This window comes from Trifolium pratense, linkage group LG1 (assembly GCF_020283565.1).
Source record: "Trifolium pratense cultivar HEN17-A07 linkage group LG1, ARS_RC_1.1, whole genome shotgun sequence".
In the NCBI taxonomy this organism is placed as follows: Eukaryota; Viridiplantae; Streptophyta; class Magnoliopsida; order Fabales; family Fabaceae; genus Trifolium; species Trifolium pratense.
This window is the reverse complement of record NC_060059.1, coordinates 13,678,289-13,697,484: the sequence shown is the minus strand read 5'-3', so window position 1 is coordinate 13,697,484 and position 19,196 is coordinate 13,678,289. Positions and strand designations below refer to the sequence as shown.

Below are 19,196 nucleotides of genomic sequence, written 5' to 3'. Positions count from 1 at the left end.
GTAATAGAAAACAAAAATGAAAACGTCGACAGCAGGGTTCGAACCTGCGCGGGCGAAGCCCAACAGATTTCAAGTCTGTCTCCTTAACCACTCGGACATATCGACTTGTTGTTATATACTTCAAACGCATTCTATTTAAAGTGGTCAATAACCAATGCAAAAGTCCATCCAATTTAATGAATCCTAGGGTATTCAATTTTTTTTGTTTTGAGTCTGACATTCCTTAAAATAATAGTATATTGACATAATGTGATGTCATTGTGACAGATAAATTTATTTGTATAAAATATAGACTACATTGGAAATAAAATTATAATTTTTTTATGCATCATGATTCTCACCTTTTAGCCTTGACTAAGATAATAAGAGGATGTTATCCTATTTTTATGAAACATTGACAATTTATTCTCATTAAAAACTCATAAATATTCATGTAAAAATTCATAAATATTATTGTAAGAAAAAGCTGAATTTCAATTTCATAAGTCTTACTATAGGATGCTTCAACAAAAAAAAAAAAGTCTTACTATAGGATTTTATTTTAAGTTAACTATGATTAAATAAAATAAATTTAAAGCATAAATAAATGTGAGGTTTAAGGCAGTTGTCTTCGTTATCACCTTCATATAAAAACATCATAAAATAACAAAAAAGAAAAACATCATAGCACTAATGCTACATAAAATAAAAAAATGCTAGTTAATAACATAATTTTTTTTTAACTTAATCAATATCTTGGGTTCTATTATTGACTTGGACATGCAACATTCTTAAAAATTTTAAGGAGAATTTACCGCTCATTTGAATCTCACAAAACTTGAAAGATTAGTTTCTATAATTGCACGCAGAGAATACCTGATTTATGTAAAATAAAATAAGGAGTAAATAATAATGCTAACACGTCCCTATAGTACATATTAAACTATGTTGTTCTGGGCCGAGCTTAGAGCTCGAGCATCAGAGGGTGTCGGACACATACATCATCCGAGCACGTCCTAACGGTCAGATACCCTTGCGTATTGTAACGGCCGTAAACCGGAATGATGAGCATTTACTGCACATCAAGGCCTCCAAGCCGTTTTCCGGCAGCCACTTGATGGCCATTAATGCCATCAAGGGCCTTAGCCCAGCGCTGGGGGCTATATATATGCATCTCCACTCCATTTGCAAGGTACGCATTTTTATAGCTAAGAAAACCTTACACACATACTGACTTGAGCGTCGGAGTGCCTGCAGGTACACAACCCCCCTCCGCTCCAACAGGGGTCTCAAACGCTCTCAACCACCGCAAAACGCCGGCGAAGTCGCATCATTCTGGTCTACACGATCAGTGGCGCCGTCTGTGGGAACGATAGTTTCCCTGTTTATTCAAACCAAAAACTAAAAAACTTCCTCAAAACACCTTCTTCACGACCAATGGCTGGCGTTAACAACCACCAAATCCCGGAGCACGTGGCGGAGAACCATGGATCACCGATGGACTACGCAGCGTACCACCCAGGGGACGGCCAATTCGCCTCCGTAACGGAAGATGGCCAGGGAGAGCAAAACGCGCATTACGAGCCCTACAACCCAGAAGAACCGCAGATCCCTGTGGCTACCCCGCCACAGGCGACTCCGGCAGCGGCTATCCCTCCGGGCGTTCCCATGCAAGAAATGATGGCTGCGCTGGTCAATGCAATCAACCGCCAGTCGGACTTACTGCTGCAACAGAACCAGCGATTCGAGCAGCAGAATCAAAGGCTCGAGCAACAAAGCCGTCGCATCGACGCAATTGCCGAGTCGAGGATCACGGCGCCAGCTCGCCCAGCTCGCCGTTCACCCACACCAGTGAGGAGCAGAACCTACTCCAGGTCTCGCTCACCACCTCGCCACAGAAGCGAAAGGAGAAACGAGGCTATATCTCGAAACTCCACCCCGCCGAGGAGACATTCCCCTAGAAGGGACAACCCTCCTCGTCGCCAAAGGAACCGATCCCCGGAAGAGAGAGACAATCACCAAGGCCCCCTCTCCCGAAGGATCCGAGAACTCCCCCTACCGGTCGGACTCGAAAAACCACCGGCAATGGATACCTACGATGGCTCGACAGACCCGGACGAGCACATCGAAAATCTTGAAGCTCTCCTCGAGTACAGAAATGTACGAGGCTCTATCAAGTGTAAGCTCTTTCCCACAACTCTGAGGAAAGGCGCTATGGCTTGGTACAAGAGCTTGGCGCCAGGATCCATAGATTCTTGGTCGGACCTGTGCGCCCGTTTCCGGGCTCACTTCACTTCCTCGAGGCGTCACCCAAAAACTGAAGCAACCCTCGAGGCCATCATCCAAGGCGAGAACGAGCCTCTAAGGGCCTACCTCGAACGGTTCAACAAGGCAGCCGTTGAAGTGAAGGTCGATGAGAGCATGAAGCTGTACCTCCTCGACAGGGGATTACATCCAGACAGCGACTTTGCTAAAGCTGTCGGTATCGAAGAGCCGAAAACGCTGGATGCATTCTTCGAAAAAGCGAAGAAGTACATTACCTACGAGGAGAAACAAAGGGCCAAAGATATAAGAAGGCCGAAAAGTCAAGAAAAAACCAGGAACCATGAAAAGGACGAAGCTGGAACCTCGCGAAGAGGTAACGAAAAGCAAAGGGAGGAAAGGATAAAAGATTCCAAACCTCCTCGAGGAAAATTCACAACATATACTCCACTGAATGCGTCAAGAGATCGCATTTTCGCCGAAGTCTCCGCTGCGGACTTCAAAAAGGCTGGGATCCACTTCCCGAGACAGCAGCCCATGAAGGCAAATACTGATAGGACGAAATTTTGTCGCTATCATAAAAGCCATGGACACGTCACTGAGGACTGTGTCCACTTAAAAGATGCCATCGAGATTCTGATACAAAAGGGTTATGCCCGAAGATATGTTCAGAACGATGAACAAGCACAACAACAACAACAACAAAGGCGGGAGCCTCAAGAGGTCGCAATGGCCATTGATGTTCCCGAGCAGGAAAACAGAGGCATCGTCCCTCAGGCGCTTGCCATCTCAGCTCCTGAAATTCCACTTCCATCCCCGGGGTCAGACGAGGGAGCGCTCCTGAGGCATTTCAACGCCCACCTGAATGGCTCATGGGAAAATTTCCCAAAAGCACTGGTGATAACAGGTGGAGGGCTAAACAAAATCACCCTCGGATCGGTAAAAAGAAAGTTCGAGGAGCTGGAAAACGTTTGCTCGGTGACTCCCATCACCGTCACCAAACCTGAGGGAGACTCCGACCCGCTGGCCTTCTACAAATCAGAAGTTCCTGGGGGCTCACCAAACTATCAGATACCACTGTTGGTGAGGGCTCGCATGGCAAACTTCGACGTCCACCGCATCCTCGTAGATCAGGGGAGCTCGTGCGACGTAATGTACTCGGGGCTATTCAAAACTCTACAGCTGTCGGAGAAGAACTTGGTTCCATACGTAGGACCCGACCTTCAGGGGTTCAATGGGTCGACTACCAAACCTTGGGGATACGTGGACCTCATTGTCACCTTCGGCGAGGAAAAGGCTATGAAATCCGTGAGGACGCAATTCATGGTCGTCGACTGTCCCTCGCTATACAACTGCATCATCGGCAGAACTACTTTAGCGGAGCTATTTGCTGTGTCGTCCACTGTTCACTTGAAGCTGAAATACTACACACTGGACGGCCAAGTCGCCACCATCAACGGCGACATAGCCGCTGCGAGGAGATGCTTCGAGGCTGCAGCGAAGAATCTGAGCACCGTGGCAACCCCCAAGAAAACTGAAAAGAAAAATCCGGGGGTAAACACTGTTGGAGGTTCCGTCGACATCGATGCTCGACTCACAAAAAAGGAGCATCAAGAAGAAAAACAGAAGGATCTCGCCGATGCTGAAAAGAAAATCTACCGCCCCATCCCGGACGGAGATTTCGAACTGGTGCCCTTGGGCGAAGACCCCCTCAAAGGAATCAAGATTGGAACTGGACTCCCCGACTTGGTCAAAAAGCAGCTGATCGCCTGCCTTAAGGACAATGCTGAACTGTTCGCCTGGAGCGCTGCAGAGATGCCTGGTATCGACCCTGAGGTCGCCTGTCACCAGCTGACTTTAGATCCTAGGGCTAGTGCCGTTGTTCAGCGGCGTAGGAAGCAGTCTCCCGAAAAAGCGGAGGCTGCCGAAAAAGCTGTAAAAGACCTCCTCGAGGCAAATTTCATTTCGGAAGCCAGGTACACCACCTGGCTATCCAATGTTGTACTTGTTAAGAAATCGAATGGAAAATGGCGCATGTGTGTTGACTATACCGATCTTAATAGGGCTTGCCCTAAAGACGCTTACCCTTTACCTAACATAGACAAATTAGTAGATAATTCATCAGGATTTAAATTACTATCGTTTATGGATGCGTACTCGGGTTATAATCAAATAAAAATGGCTGAAATCGATAAAAAGAAAACAGCGTTTATGACCGAATCCGGTAATTATTATTACAACGTAATGCCTTTCGGGCTTAAAAACGCAGGCGCCACATACCAAAGGATGATGAACAAAGTCTTCAATAATGAAATCGGTGACATGCTCGAGGTCTACATGGATGATATGATCGTCAAATCCGAAGAAGAAGTCGATCATACAGCCCATCTAAAAAGAGTGTTCGACCAAGCGAGAAAGTATAACATGAGATTCAATCCTGAAAAATGCACGTTCGGTGTAAAAGCTGGGAAATTCCTCGGGTTTTACTTAACCGAAAGAGGAATCGAAGCTAACCCCGATAAATGCAGAGCATTCTTTGAATTCCCTACGCCGGACTCAAAGAAATCAATCCAATCATTAAACGGGATGCTCACAGCCTTATCTCGTTTTGTCGCAAAATCCGCTCAACACGCGCTACCTTTATTCAAATTACTTAGAAAAGAATCCGCATTCGAATGGACAAAGGAATGCGAGGATGCGCTACAACACTTAAAACGAGCATTATCCGAACCCCCAGTCCTAACGCGACCCAACGAAGGGGAAACCTTATATCTTTATCTCGCCGTAGCATCGGAGGCCATCAGCGCCGTTCTCATAAGAGAAACCGAGCAAGGGCAAAAACCTGTCTATTTCGTGAGCAAGGCTCTGCAGGGACCAGAACTCCGATACTTACAGATTGAAAAAACGGCCTTAGCAGTAGTCATGGCCGCGAGGAAGCTAAGACACTATTTCTTAGCTCATTCCATCGTGGTTCGAACTGATCAACCGATCAAGCAACTCCTTGCGAGGCCGGATATGACAGGACGAATGCTAAAATGGTCGCTCGAGTTGTCCGAATTCGAAATCTTTTTCGAAAGCAGAAAGGCTTTAAAAGCCCAAGTGCTAGCAGACTTCATAGCCGAGATGACCACACCATCTACCCCGAACAAAAACAAATGGACCATCTTCGTAGATGGATCCTCGAATCCACAAGGGAGTGGTGCGGGTATCATACTCGAAAGCGGTGAAGGAGCGCTCATAGAAGTTTCACTCGAGCTCGCCTTTCCAACCACAAACAACCAAGCCGAATACGAAGCTTTCTTGGCAGGATTAAGGTTGGCTCAGGATATGGAAGCCGAGGAAATTAAAATATTCACGGACTCACAGCTCGTCGCATCACAAATAACCGGGGAATACCAAACAAAAGACGAGCGACTCACGGAATATTTAAACTTGATCAAAGAAAAATTAACCAAATTCAGACAAACCGAAATCAAGCACGTTCCTCGCGAACACAATGCAAGAGCAGATATTTTATCAAAGCTCGCAAGCACTAAGAAAAAGAAGGGCGGAAATCAATCACTTATTCAGGAAACGCTATCCAAACCAAGCATAGTAAAACCCACCGAGGTATTCCTGATATGCGAGATCGACGCCAACAGCTGGATGACACCCGTGTTCGAATTTCTGAACACTGGAAACCTCCCACTTGATAAGAAGGAGGCGGCTAAGGTAAAAAGGAGAGCCTGCGCATATGTAATCCTAAATGGAAAAATGTACCGCCGAGGATTTTCCATCCCTCTGCTAAGGTGTGTCGAGGAAAGCGAGGTAGCCTCGATCCTCGGCGAGATCCACGAAGGAATAAACGGTCAACACATCGGTGGACGCTCCTTGGCCAGAAAGGCCTTGCGAGCAGGATTCTATTGGCCTACCATGCAAGCAGACGCAAAAGAGCATGTCAAAAAATGTGACAAGTGCCAACGTCACGGGGATATGCACTTGGCCCCTCCAAACGAGCTAAGAACGCTATCGTCCCCGTGGCCGTTTTCTTGGTGGGGGATGGACCTCTTAGGACCGTTTCCAACGGCAGCAGGACAAAATAAATACCTAATAGTAGCTGTCGACTACTTCACGAAGTGGATCGAAGCCGAACCTCTCGCCCACATCACAACATTCAACGTGTTGCGATTCTTCAAACGCAATATACTTGCGAGATTTGGGATCCCTCAAGTTGTCATTACGGATAACGGGACTCAATTCACGGACAAGAAAGTGCGAGAATTTATGGAAAAAATAGGTACAACCCAACATTTCACCTCTGTCGAACACCCTCAAACGAACGGACAAGCCGAAGCTGCGAACAGGGTTATACTACGAGGACTCAAAAGAAGGTTGGATGAAGCAAAAGGAAAATGGACAGAGGAACTACACAGCGTACTCTGGTCTTACCGAACCACTCCACATTCTACAACGGGAGAAACGCCTTTCCGACTGACGTACGGAACAGAGGCCGTAATTCCAGTAGAAACCGGAGCATCCTCCTTCCGAACAGAAGTACCCCTCGAAGGGGAAAACAACCATGAAATGCTCAGAGAGGAGCTCGACCTCTTGGAAGAACTCCGAGACGGCGCAGCCCTCCGAGAAGCTACTTTGAAACAAAAAATAGCAAAACGGCATGACAGAAAGGTCATCAAACGAGAATTTGACGTTGGGACACTAGTACTCCGACGCAACCAAAAAGATTCTCGTGAAGGTAAACTCGCGGCAAATTGGGAGGGACCTTATCGTGTTCGAGCCAAAACCGAAAACGGTGCCTATTATTTGGAAGATCTTTACGGAAAAGAAGTTCCCCGACCTTGGAATGCCGAAAAACTCAAACAATACTACAGTTGAGAGAAGTTCAAAACCGTCTCTCAACGAAGGCTGTGTCTTCGCCCATGAGAAGCGCGCCTATACAACGGAGGAGTGCTTAGGTACGGGCATGAATCTTAAAATCTAAAACAAAGTCGAGACGTTTTGAGCTCGATGATGTTGGCGAGGAAAGCTCTAGACCACGGAGCACCATCGTCATAGTACACGCCCGGTAGAACCCCAGCTCGCGATGGGATGTTCACACCCCGAGGAGGAAAGCTTAACAACAGCCCCTCTCCTCGTTGTTAGTTTGGATTAACATCTCCAAACACTTAGAATGGTTCCCCGCACCTTCTAAGCCCGGCATCTAATGGTACCAGCTACCACAACGATGACCACCATCCAAACACACACTAGCGCGAAGAAACAAATAGTTCGGCGTATAGAATGTTTGGAAAATTACCAAGTTAAAAACCTCAAAATTGGTCGAGCGCAAACAAAAAGACAATCAAAGCATAAGCTTAAAAGCGTCGAGCGTATAAACGATCGATTCGAACATTCAGAGGAAATTAAAAACGTCGCCATACAAACCCTAAATCTAGACGAGATAAAGGTAAAAGAGCAGGTGGATAAATTACAATACTGATAGTTAAAGACCCCGAGGGGCCATAATTGTCGATTACATCAGAAGGGCAAACGCCCGGACGAAATAAAAGAAGAAAAACAAATTTACACTTCATCATCATCAGGAGGGGTGACAATGGCTCCATCTCTCACCTCCTTCTCCTCATCTAAACCCTCCTCGTTCAAACCGGGGTTGAGAATCCTAAGCTGAGCTACTGCGTTGTTAAAGCTAAAAGCTGCAGCAGCCACCATGTTCGACTCAAGCTCCTGGATCTTGGCGAGCATATCAGCACGAGAGGAGGAAGCATACTCCCCTTGAGGATCGAGCTCCTTCTCCCGATCTTCAACGACCCCGGTGACTTGAAGCCTCTCCAACTTCCCTGTCAACTCGCCAATCATAGCCTTCTGTTCCTCAACCTTCTGCACAGCGCTGTCCCTCTCCTCCGAAACTGTCTTGAGCCTATCCTCCGCTTCCTTAAGGTTGGCCGAGAGGGTCTTACGCTCCTCCCTGAACACCTCGCAGGAGGCCTCGGATTCTGCCAACCTCCGCTGCAACAACGGCAACTCCTTGCGAGCTTCGTCCCTTTCCTCCAGATACTTGCATTCCCGGCCATTCAAAAAAGTCGCCACCCCGACTAATTTGAGCAGAGCCATCGATTGAGCGGCAATTTCAGTCCGGAGACCCTCGGGACCCATATCCGAGAGGATGGCCTCATCTGCCGGATCAACCTTCACTTTGGTCTCTCCGGACAGCAGTCTCTCATGAGCGTAAAGTGGAGGAAGGACGAAATTTTCAGCAGGGACACCAGCAGTCAACCTGTGAGGTCCGGGGAGAGGAGGATCATCCTGACCAGAAAGATCAACAACCACATGATCCTGACGAGAAGAGGTTTCCTCCTCCAGTCGAGTCCTCTTCGAGCGATCCACGTTGGAAGCCGTGGGAGACTGAGGGGCAGAAGAAGTTGTAGCAGCACTGCTCGCCTCCCTCTTGTTCTTGGCAGCACGAGCTTTGCGAAGAGCAGCAGATCCACTAGTCATTGTACCTACACAAATCAGAGCATCAGTTAGCAAAACAGAAGGCGAGCAAATAGAGAAAGCAATAACAGTTGGTAGAAAATAAATAAAGAAAGCTACGAGCATACTCCAAAAAACGGTCAATTCCTCCGAGGTGTCGCAAGCGAGCAGCTCTTTCGTAGCGATCACCTTCGGGCAGGTCAATCTTCGACCATCTTCCCCAAGCAAAGGCTCGCCATTCGAGTCACTCAGAAGGAACGGAGGCAAGCCCTCCACAAACTCTAATAATTTTTTATAATCAGCTCTCTCCTCAGCTGACAACGCTCCCAGCGTAAAAACAAATTCTTTGGTCGACATGGAATAATGATCCCTGCGCCAATAGAACGGAAATCTAGCGAAATCCTCCTCTATAGGGAGACCCTGCTCGTCAAGAACTTCCTGCCCAAGCTCATCAATGCGATGCCCCCTACGAACGAAATTGTTCCAACCTTTCGTCGTGATTGGCCTAACTCCATAAAACACGGACTTGAACCCTCGTACCGACTCGTCGAACATATCAAAGAGGCGTTTCCGTTGCCTCAAAGAAACCCATCCATGCTTGGTGCTCGGTACTGGGGCTCCCTTCGCGAGCTTCCCTTTCGCCTGTTCCCCCCGAGGACAGCTCCGTTGAAGGCCAAAATGGTAAAAGAATAAAGGCAAGGTGGGGCCCAGGCCCAAATACTCTGCAGTTTTCTCGAAAGCCTTGATAAAGGCCAACGAGTTCGGATGAAGTTGAGAAGGGGCCAAGTGAAGATGGCGAAAGATAGACACCTCCAGATCTGTGAAGGGCAACCGAATTCCCAGATGCTTAAAGGCAATCTCGTACATAGGAATCGTCCCCCAAGCCCAGTTGCCGCAGATCCGGTGGCGAGCAGTGGGAATCCGCACCTCGAAATCTTCGGTGGGAGGAGTTTGTATATCCGTGCACATCGTCTCCGGGATGTCACTCTCGCAGTCCTGATAAACCGACGCCGTCTTTCGAGGTTCATCCGCCACCCACGAAACGTCGGCTCGGATACGAATCGACGAGGAAGGCGGTTGATCTATGAACGCGAAGTCACTTGGAGATCCCTCAGCCATCTAGAAAACCTGAAAAAGCAGAGGAAGGAAAAATGAATTCGACATTCAAATCCACCCTTCCACCGCCAAATCAAGCGAAAGGGCGAGGATCTCAAACAAAAGATTACGCGGAAACTAAAAGCGACAAATCATCTCTCCGAACGCGAAATTCATGTAGACAACCGAGCACGAAATGCATATGGTGCTCGACACTGTTCTAAGCTAAAACCCAACCATCAGTTGGTGAAAACAAGCGATTTCTCGCCGGAAAACCACGAAAAACCCCTCTTTTGGGGGGAAAAGGGTGCTAATCACCACCTACAACCTTCAAAAAGACTACCCAGACTACACAGGAAACATACTACAGCCCTACACCGCGTGAACCATCTACAACAATCCAAAGTAAAATCCAAACAAAATCTTCAAAGATTAAAAGGATAAAACACTTACTTGTTGATCAAATGAAGATAGGAATGAGGAGTTTGTAGTAGAAAACCACCAGAGAAAGCTTGAACCGGAAAGGCAAAATGATAGAGAAAGTAAGTGAGAAACTGTAAAGTTTCAAACGAAAAACCTCCCTCCTATATATAGGCCAACGCATCCGTACGGGAAAATTCGCGCCGCTTCCATCTGAACCACAGGATCGATCTAACGGTCCGGATCAATCACGATCAAGTGGCCCAGATGTGATCTCAGGAGAAACGAAAAGGCGCGAAAATCCAACGGTCCAAAACGACCTCGAAGTTCAAATCTCAAAGAATAGCCACTCGAGTGCTGTTTCATAGCCTTTACACGTGGCGAAAGGAAACGAAGCGACTCGTCCTTTCAAGTCACACCCGTCTGCTCGCGCAAATCTCGCGAAATCCAAGACACCACATCCCGAGAAAATCGCAACCAAATAAGGTAATGCAAGATCCTCGGATTCCATTCCCTTTACTTCTTTGCTAAAAATACGGGGAAGGCCGCAACAACCGAATAGGAACACCGTGATCCTCGACAAATTGGTAAAATCGAAAACATGCTCGAAAAGGGAGTACAGTTTTCGATCGAAAAATCTGCTTGGTATCGTTTGAATATGAGCTCGACATCATTATTAAATCAAGAGCATACATAAAGCATGAGTGCAAATAAATTATGCTCGGGAAAATCAAAAGAGAATTATTTTATTAATGATAGTCCATTACAAAGGGAAGAGGATTACAAATGGATCTGAGCACCTAATCCTCGTGCTCGGAACCTGAGCTAATCGCGGAATCCGAATCAGTCCACAGCACCTCCTCTGGCCATATCTTAGCCTCTTTCCCAACCTGGGACCCTCCTTCACCAGAGGCAGGGCCAGGAGGATAGAGGTGGGGAGATTGATGAGCCCTCAGGAACTCCTCGATTGCCCCAATGAAATCCGCCGATTCGTCGGAACTTGAGGTATCAGAAGTATCCGAGGAAGGGAACATCACCTTAGCTTCTTTCCCCTTTTGAGAACGAGCCGGTGCAGGCTTAGGAACTTCCACTCTCTTTTTCCCTCTTCGAGACTCAGAGCCATCAGCAACAACCTTCTTGGAATCCCTATTATCCATCGCTAGCCTTCAAACTCAGGACATGGGAAGCCAAAGGATAAGCAAGTATTTATAGCAAAACTTGCCACCCAAAGGACCAGTCACCACACCTGACATCCCATAACTGTGAGAGGCGGCTACAGAAACCTAGGATTGACCACTTGGAATAAACGATTTTCCCTTTCCAAAGCTTGACTTTGACCACAGGGACACTGCGAAAATTCAGCTGCCCAACTCGGATCTGGTACGTTCGGCAAATCGAGATGAATCGATAAAGCTTCAAGTCATTACCCTCGCCTACGAGCATAACGACTTGGGGGGCTCCTGTTCTGGGCCGAGCTTAGAGCTCGAGCATCAGAGGGTGTCGGACACATACATCATCCGAGCACGTCCTAACGGTCAGATACCCTTGCGTATTGTAACGGCCGTAAACCGGAATGATGAGCATTTACTGCACATCAAGGCCTCCAAGCCGTTTTCCGGCAGCCACTTGATGGCCATTAATGCCATCAAGGGCCTTAGCCCAGCGCTGGGGGCTATATATATGCATCTCCACTCCATTTGCAAGGTACGCATTTTTATAGCTAAGAAAACCTTACACACATACTGACTTGAGCGTCGGAGTGCCTGCAGGTACACAACCCCCCTCCGCTCCAACAGGGGTCTCAAACGCTCTCAACCACCGCAAAACGCCGGCGAAGTCGCATCATTCTGGTCTACACGATCATATGTTAATATAGAAATTTTAAATTAAATAGTATAACAAATTTAATTTTTAAAATGTTAATTGCAAAAATTTCAAGAATTGTTTACTACATTTAACTGTTTCAATTTTTATTTGACAAATAGTTGTTTGAAATTTAAAAAACAGCATAATGCCATAATCATCATATAAATTAAAAAAACAATTGAGTTTGAATGTTGAAAAGTGGATTAAATTATTCGTCCGCGTTTACCCATTACAGCAGCCGCAGCTTGACCAGAATCGCTTCTCAAAATGGTTTCCCATACAGAGAGTGGATTGCATCAACAGTTATAGAATAACAAAAAAAACTATAAATCGAGTGAAGCAAAAAAAACAATGAAAAATTGAAATCAACATAAGAAGAGAGAAAACCACAAAGAATTAAGATGGGTGTTCTTCCAAAAAGGATAATACTAATGCGTCACGGCGAGTCTCAAGGAAACCTTGACACGTCAGCATACACCACCACACCAGATCACAGCATTCAGTTAACACCACAAGGCATCCAACAAGCCCGCCTCGCCGGCGATAATCTCCGCCGTGTTGTTTCCGGCGAAGGCTGTTCCCCTGACTGGCGTCTCTACTTCTACGTCTCTCCTTACGCCCGCACCCGATCTACACTTCGCGAACTCGGCCGATCTTTCTCGAAGAAACGCGTCATCGGTGTCAGAGAAGAATCGCGTGTTCGTGAACAAGATTTCGGTAACTTTCAAGTTCAAGAACGCATGAAAATCATCAAGGAAACTCGTGAACGCTTTGGTAGATTCTTTTATCGGTTTCCTGAAGGTGAATCCGCCGCCGATGTTTTCGATCGCATTTCCGGTAACCGCTTAATTTGAATCTGATTATCTTAATTTGAATCTGAAAATTTAATTTAATCACAGCATATGAATAATTTGATTTGATTTGATTTGTTAGGTTTTTTTGAATCGTTATGGAGAGATATTGATTTGAATCGGCTTCACATCGATCAATCAAACGATTTGAATCTGGTGATAGTTTCACACGGATTAACGTCAAGGATTTTTCTGATGAAGTGGTTCAAATGGACGGTTGAGCAATTTGAACATCTAAACAATTTCGGAAACTGTGAGTTTCGTGTGATGCAGCAAGGGACTGGTGGAGAGTATAGTTTGGCAGTTCATCATACAGAGGAAGAGATGCTTGAGTGGGGATTGTCACCTGATATGATTGCTGATCAGAAATGGCGTGCAACTGCACCTAAAGGTGCTTGGAATGATCAATGTTCTTGGTATCTTGATGCTTTTTTTGATCCTCTTACTCAATCTGAATCTGATGATGATGAAGCTAACCAAGATGAAGATGAAGGTGAAACTGAAAATGAAACTAATAGCTAACTAAATTCTTTTAGTATAGCATAGAATGATGAAGAATTGAAAACTGAAAACAAATTTCAATAGACAGAAGAATTTGAGAATTTAGTAGAGATTACAATAGATAACCTTCGATTGATTCCTTATGTGTTAATTAATTTGATTGTAAAATTAGATTTGTGCATTTATCCATTGCATGATTAGAATATTTTTTTTTTTTTACTTTTTCGGATAGAGATTGATAGTTGATTTAGTGGTAATTTGCGCAAAATGTGATGGGAAGGATCACGGTTCGATCTCCTACAACTGCGATCGGCAGGGGTTGGAACCACATGATGCTTGCCAGAATTAACCCAAAACAAGATTAGGCGGTCTAGTAGGCCGAATACTAATAGTGAACAAAATTTACTTTTTTTTTTGGCTTAATTAGTTAATTGGTCCCTTAAAGACATTTTAGGTTTCATAATGGTCCCTTAAAGAAAAAAAGGTCCGGATTGGTCCCTTAAAGACATCTTCGTTAGTCATATTGGTCCCTTCCGTTAATTTATCAACCACAAATGTATTAGGTGGACCAACATTGAAGGTGGTCCACCATATACCACAATATATTTTTTAATCTTAACCATTGGATCGTTTTGAAAACAAAACAACTATTAGATTTTACATGTCCACTAAATCTTAGAGCGCACCATCACCAACAAATTCTTCCTCCATTCCTTCATCTTCTCCCTCGATTCCTTCATCATATTCTTCATAACTTCACCATTAGAACCTTCAGAATTCAAAACAAATCCAAATAAAATATTTCAAAATTGCACAATAATCTTAGATCCACTTCTTCCTCAAAGACACAATTTGGATTCCATTTATCCACGCACAACACAAACATCATAAACTTAGATCCACTTACCCACGAATCAACGTTCTAATCTCTCTCTTCAACCCAACAATCAAATCAAGTAATCAACCTTGTTTCCATGGTTGCTACTGTTGCTTTTCGATCCAAACCTTCAAATTACAAAGAAAAAGCAACTCTTGCTTTATCCCAGTTAAGATACTTCGCTTTCAATTACACACATGCTGGATTTTACTTTGTTTGTTCCTTTTTGGTTTTGTTTCAATTTTGTTATGATTTTGTAATTTTGAGAATTTTTTTTCTAGGTTTGATAAAGGTTGATTGAAGATCCATGGGGATAAAGAAGAAATGAAGAATGGGGGAAGAAGATGAATAGAAGGAAAAAATTATCATATGTTGGTGGTTCACTATTAAATATAATAGGCCAACAAAGATCTAATGAGTCTTGTTTTTGTCAAAAAAATCGAAGGGTTGAAATTTAAAATATTATTAAGGTCTACGATGTACCACTATCTATAGTGGTTCACCTTACACAGTCCTGACAATAGTTAACGATTTTTTGGACAAAATGGACGGGAGGGACCATTGTGGCAAACAGTGCATCTTTAAGGGACCAAACCGAAACTTTTTTTCTTTATGGGACCAATTTGAAACCAAAAATGTCTTTAAGGGACCAATTTACTAATTAAGCCTTTTTTTTTTTGCTTTTGTGTCCGTCTTAAGAACACTAAAGCAAAATAAATTTTACATTAAAAACAAATTATTTTTTTTTTAATTTAACAGCACTTAGATGATATGACGTGGGTTTATAGTAACTTAACTAAAATTTTGAGTTCGATCTCTAACTTGAGAATGCAGCTGTATTAAAACTCTTAATCTCTTGCAGAGGACCCGATTTACGTCGAAAAAAACAATTTTAACATTTTTAAAAGTAGGATACATAAGTTCTAAAACACTTTTATCATATCATATTTAGTTTCTTGACTAGTGCTTGGGTAACACTAGTTATCATTTTACTTAACAATATCATTAACAACCAATTTGTATTTAGTTGTCAAAAAAAACCAATTTGTATTTAGATTCCTCGATTGGAAAGAAAATAATGTGAAATTGCATCCACAAAATAGCCGTTGTAAATTTATAATTCTTTTTTATGTTCACAATGAGCTGGGAATCGAACCCAAGACCTATAGCGTACTACCCAAACTCCTTACCACTTGACCAAATCTAATGACTTAAATTTATAATTCTTATATTAGTAAATATTTATCTAGGTTAAATGTGTTTTTTATTTCTATAAAAATAGCGAATTTTAATTTCTATCTTTATGAAAAAAAAATCACATTTTTTATTTTCATTTTTGACTGAGTCACTTTAAGGTTAGCAATGTAGTCTTTTTTTTTTTGACATGAAAGGTTAGCAATGTAGTCACTATAGCAAAAGTTGTCTTTAATCCTCAAATCACATTAGAACTAAGCATTTCTGGCGGCAAAAAAAATGTACGGTATACTGCTGCACATGAATTAGAAATCGAACCTACAAAAAAGTCACATAATAACCAAAGGCGCCACGAAGACTGATCTTAGGAGTTTATCTGTTGTATATATATGTGCAAAATCTTCAAGATTCAATAGGTCCTTCTCTAATGCAAAACTAACATAACATCTTGAATTTAATATATTATACGCAGATAATGTTATTGTTGTGGATGGCTGAAAAATTTAAACCGGAGCCATATTGTCACAAAAATTATCTCGACTATAAACAAATTTAAACTATCAATACACAAAAAATAGACACAAGGCAACTCATGCTTATCAAGACTTGGTAAAACTCAGTTCATATAACAATTTTTTGTAGTTTAGCAATGTAAAATGAAAAATATTAAAACAAGCATATTGTTGTCTTTTATTTAATTTTGTTGATGGTATATTAACAGACACTTTATAGGGTTACCGCCACTATGAATCTATGATCATAATCCTAATTTCTCCATGCTTCTTTTCATGTTCATTTGTTGATTGTAAGTATGTTTTTCTGTTCTATAAAAGTGGGCTGCCAATAAAATAGTAATGATTCAAAAAAACAATGAAGTTGTTAAAATCATGGCAATTAAATATCTTTTATATTATAAGCTTGTATACACAAGCAAACTCTAAACCCTAATTTGTTTTCCATGTTTCCCTCCATTTTATCTTGCAATTTTTATTAAAAAATAATACAATTTTGTCTTGACTAGGATTTGAACCGACAACCCTTCAATGCAAGGCAATATTTCCAACCATTACGGCAAATATACATATTATGATTAAAATTATGTGCAATAATTGATAAGCACCATCAATTTTAAAAGTATATCATATCAAAATTATTGTTGACTATATTATTCATCACGAAATATTTTTATGTCTTTCCTGATCAATGATTTTTTTTCTACCGGATCATAAATTTAGAGAATAATTATCATGTGAGATTTAGAAAGTTATTATCACGTGTAATTTGGAAAGTTATTATCAAACTCAATTCTACTAAATCAATTTTTTTTACAATACAACCAAACACAACCATAGTCATGTCACTAATCACATTCATTATTTTGTTTTTAATATTGCAGATTTAATATTAACCGATGATCAATTGATATAATATGCACTAGCAGACCAATTGTGATTTAAATTATGTCCACAAAGTGTTAAGCTCCATCAACTTTCATAGGAAAGATTTCATACGACAATTAAGCACCATCAATTTTCATTGCACAATTTAAACAATTAAAAACCGATAATCTCTTATATTATAAGCTTGCTAACATAAGCTAACCCTAAACCAAATTTTTTTCCCTCATTTTCTCTTTCTTTTTATTGCAGCTTTATATTAAAAATATACAGATTTGCCATCGAACCTGCATCTCTTACTTACAATAAAACCTTTCAACCGCTAAAACATGTGCTTCAATCACTACTACAAAAAAGCCCCTTTAATAGCGCTTATTTTGACTTTTGATAGCATTTTAAAGCGCTATTACTGATACCGCTATTATAAGTCTGGGTGCCTATAATAGCGTTTTTAAAGCGCTATCAAATGTGTATTTTTAACAGCACTTTTAGTAAAAAGCGCTATAGTATGTTGTTTAACACTGCCCAGGATATCTTTTGAAACGACGCTTTAATAGCGCTTTCCTTTACAAACGCTGTCATAGATACATATTTAATAGCGCCCGTGTCCCAAAGCGCTATTATATGTCCTCTTTTTAAATAATCTAGGTAAGCTTTTAATAGCGACCGTGCAAAAAGCGCTATAGTATGTCCTATTTTTTATTTTTTTTTGCTTTCGACATGCTCTGGAATTTAGAAAATAAATACCTTTGATTTTCATTAATCACAATCAAATACATAGTCACAATCCATTTGTTACACACAACTATCCTAGTTAATAATAATATTGCATACACGATATTTGCCACATTCCATAAACAAAATGAATTGAGGATACACTTTTCGTTTCAGCTCCGAACGGAACAACTCTTTTGATCAGATCAAGGCGTTGCTTGTAGCGGTGATGAGCTTCAGGCATAGAGGAGAAAGGTATCTGTAAGATTGTTAGAATTCCAACGCTCAAGTCAATATTTGCTCAAGGGAAATGTGTATGAATTGGGTGAAATGTGTGTACCTTGATTGTGGATATGCACGTGTATTTATAGGCAAAGCAGCGATAGCTTCTAGCTAGTTCGGTGGATAAGATGGCTACGCTCTAGCTCACTCAAGAATGGGACGACAGTGGTCCGCCCGCCCTGTTGTGCCAGCAGCCAACTCCGGCGTGTCAGCTTAGTTATCCTCATCAAGACACTTACTTGATTTCTAGCTTGCCAACCGGTAGACGATTCCTTTTCCCCAAGATCAATGAAGAAGGGAGAAATCAGTTGATTCTTCCGAAGAACCGGAAGCGAAGTGCTATGCCGGGACGGGGGGACGGGAAAAGAAACGACTCGGAAGAAAGAAATGGAGATTCCCAATGCTTCTCCACGCCCAACGAGATGCGCCAACCTTGAGATGCTTTACTCCTAACCCCACTAGGTTCCGAGACGGAGCTTAACCTGAGTCTCGGTTAAAACGACGATGATCTACATTTCACATGGCGCACGATTCGATGGATAGTTTCATTCGATATCATGATGGAGGCCATAACTTACGATCATCGGCTTTGATCATGCCACTATGCATTTTATTAGGACATTGCAACATTAATTATCCGCAAACTTTGTCGCATCTCTTCAATACGGATACAGTAACGATCATAGCGATCTCCTCTGGTACCTACATGTACGTCAGGATACGATTGGTCATTAACATCCTAAGGTGCTGCTCTTCGCGAATCCCAACATACCCGTGGCATGAATATGCATGAAAAGTGGTGATTCTACTACATGAGTGGAATAGGAGACGTGTATGTACTATTGGTACCATGGAGAGTTATATCACAAGGTGTATTATGCCTTTAACATAAATGGTCAAGAACAGTTCCAGTTTCAAATATAAGAAAGGAAAAAAAATCAGACACATTGAATAATTAATAAATTTGGATTATATTCCCCTTAAAACAACTGATTTATAGACTAAGTTTATTAATTATTCAATGATTTTTTAAAAAAGTTTTTGCATATATTTAAAATCGGAGAAGATATTCTATTAATCGAGGTGAATCTTCGGTATAGATTTTATTTAAATTATGTATCGGTACATTTGCTGAGGTAGACAATTGTGATAAATTTACAAATAATGTTTACTAATTTTTCTATATTAAATACTATTTACGGATCTATAGGAATTGTCAAACTACCCTCAAACCTCAATATATAGTGTACCTGTACCGGAAGCGAAGATGTATAGTTCAAATTAGTTGTT

The 19,196-nt window shown here is 42.3% G+C and overlaps 1 protein-coding gene and 1 non-coding gene across 2 annotated transcripts; one reads left to right on the top strand and one right to left on the bottom strand.

Moving 5' to 3' along the window:
* Positions 1–23: 23 nt before the first annotated feature.
* TRNAS-UGA lies at positions 24–105 on the bottom strand. The gene has a single exon. It is a non-coding gene; the product is annotated as a tRNA-Ser (tRNA).
* Positions 106–12,253: 12,148 nt separating this feature from the next.
* Positions 12,254–13,654, top strand: LOC123902337 (phosphoglycerate mutase-like protein AT74). The gene is made up of 2 exons (XM_045952029.1): positions 12,254–12,927; positions 13,024–13,654. Exons 1-2 carry the CDS (start codon positions 12,492–12,494, stop codon positions 13,461–13,463), a joined length of 876 nt encoding a protein of 291 aa, XP_045807985.1. The 5' UTR covers positions 12,254–12,491; the 3' UTR covers positions 13,464–13,654.
* Positions 13,655–19,196: the final 5,542 nt, after the last annotated feature.

Bases quoted from the DNA above. Each gene is read 5' to 3' on its own strand.
- LOC123902337 (XM_045952029.1), top strand. From the start codon at position 12,492: ATGGGTGTTCTTCCAAAAAGGATAATACTAATGCGTCACGGCGAGTCT. The intron at 12,928-13,023 runs GTAACCGCTTAA...TTGATTTGTTAG, and splicing joins TGTTTTCGATCGCATTTCCG to GTTTTTTTGAATCGTTATGG.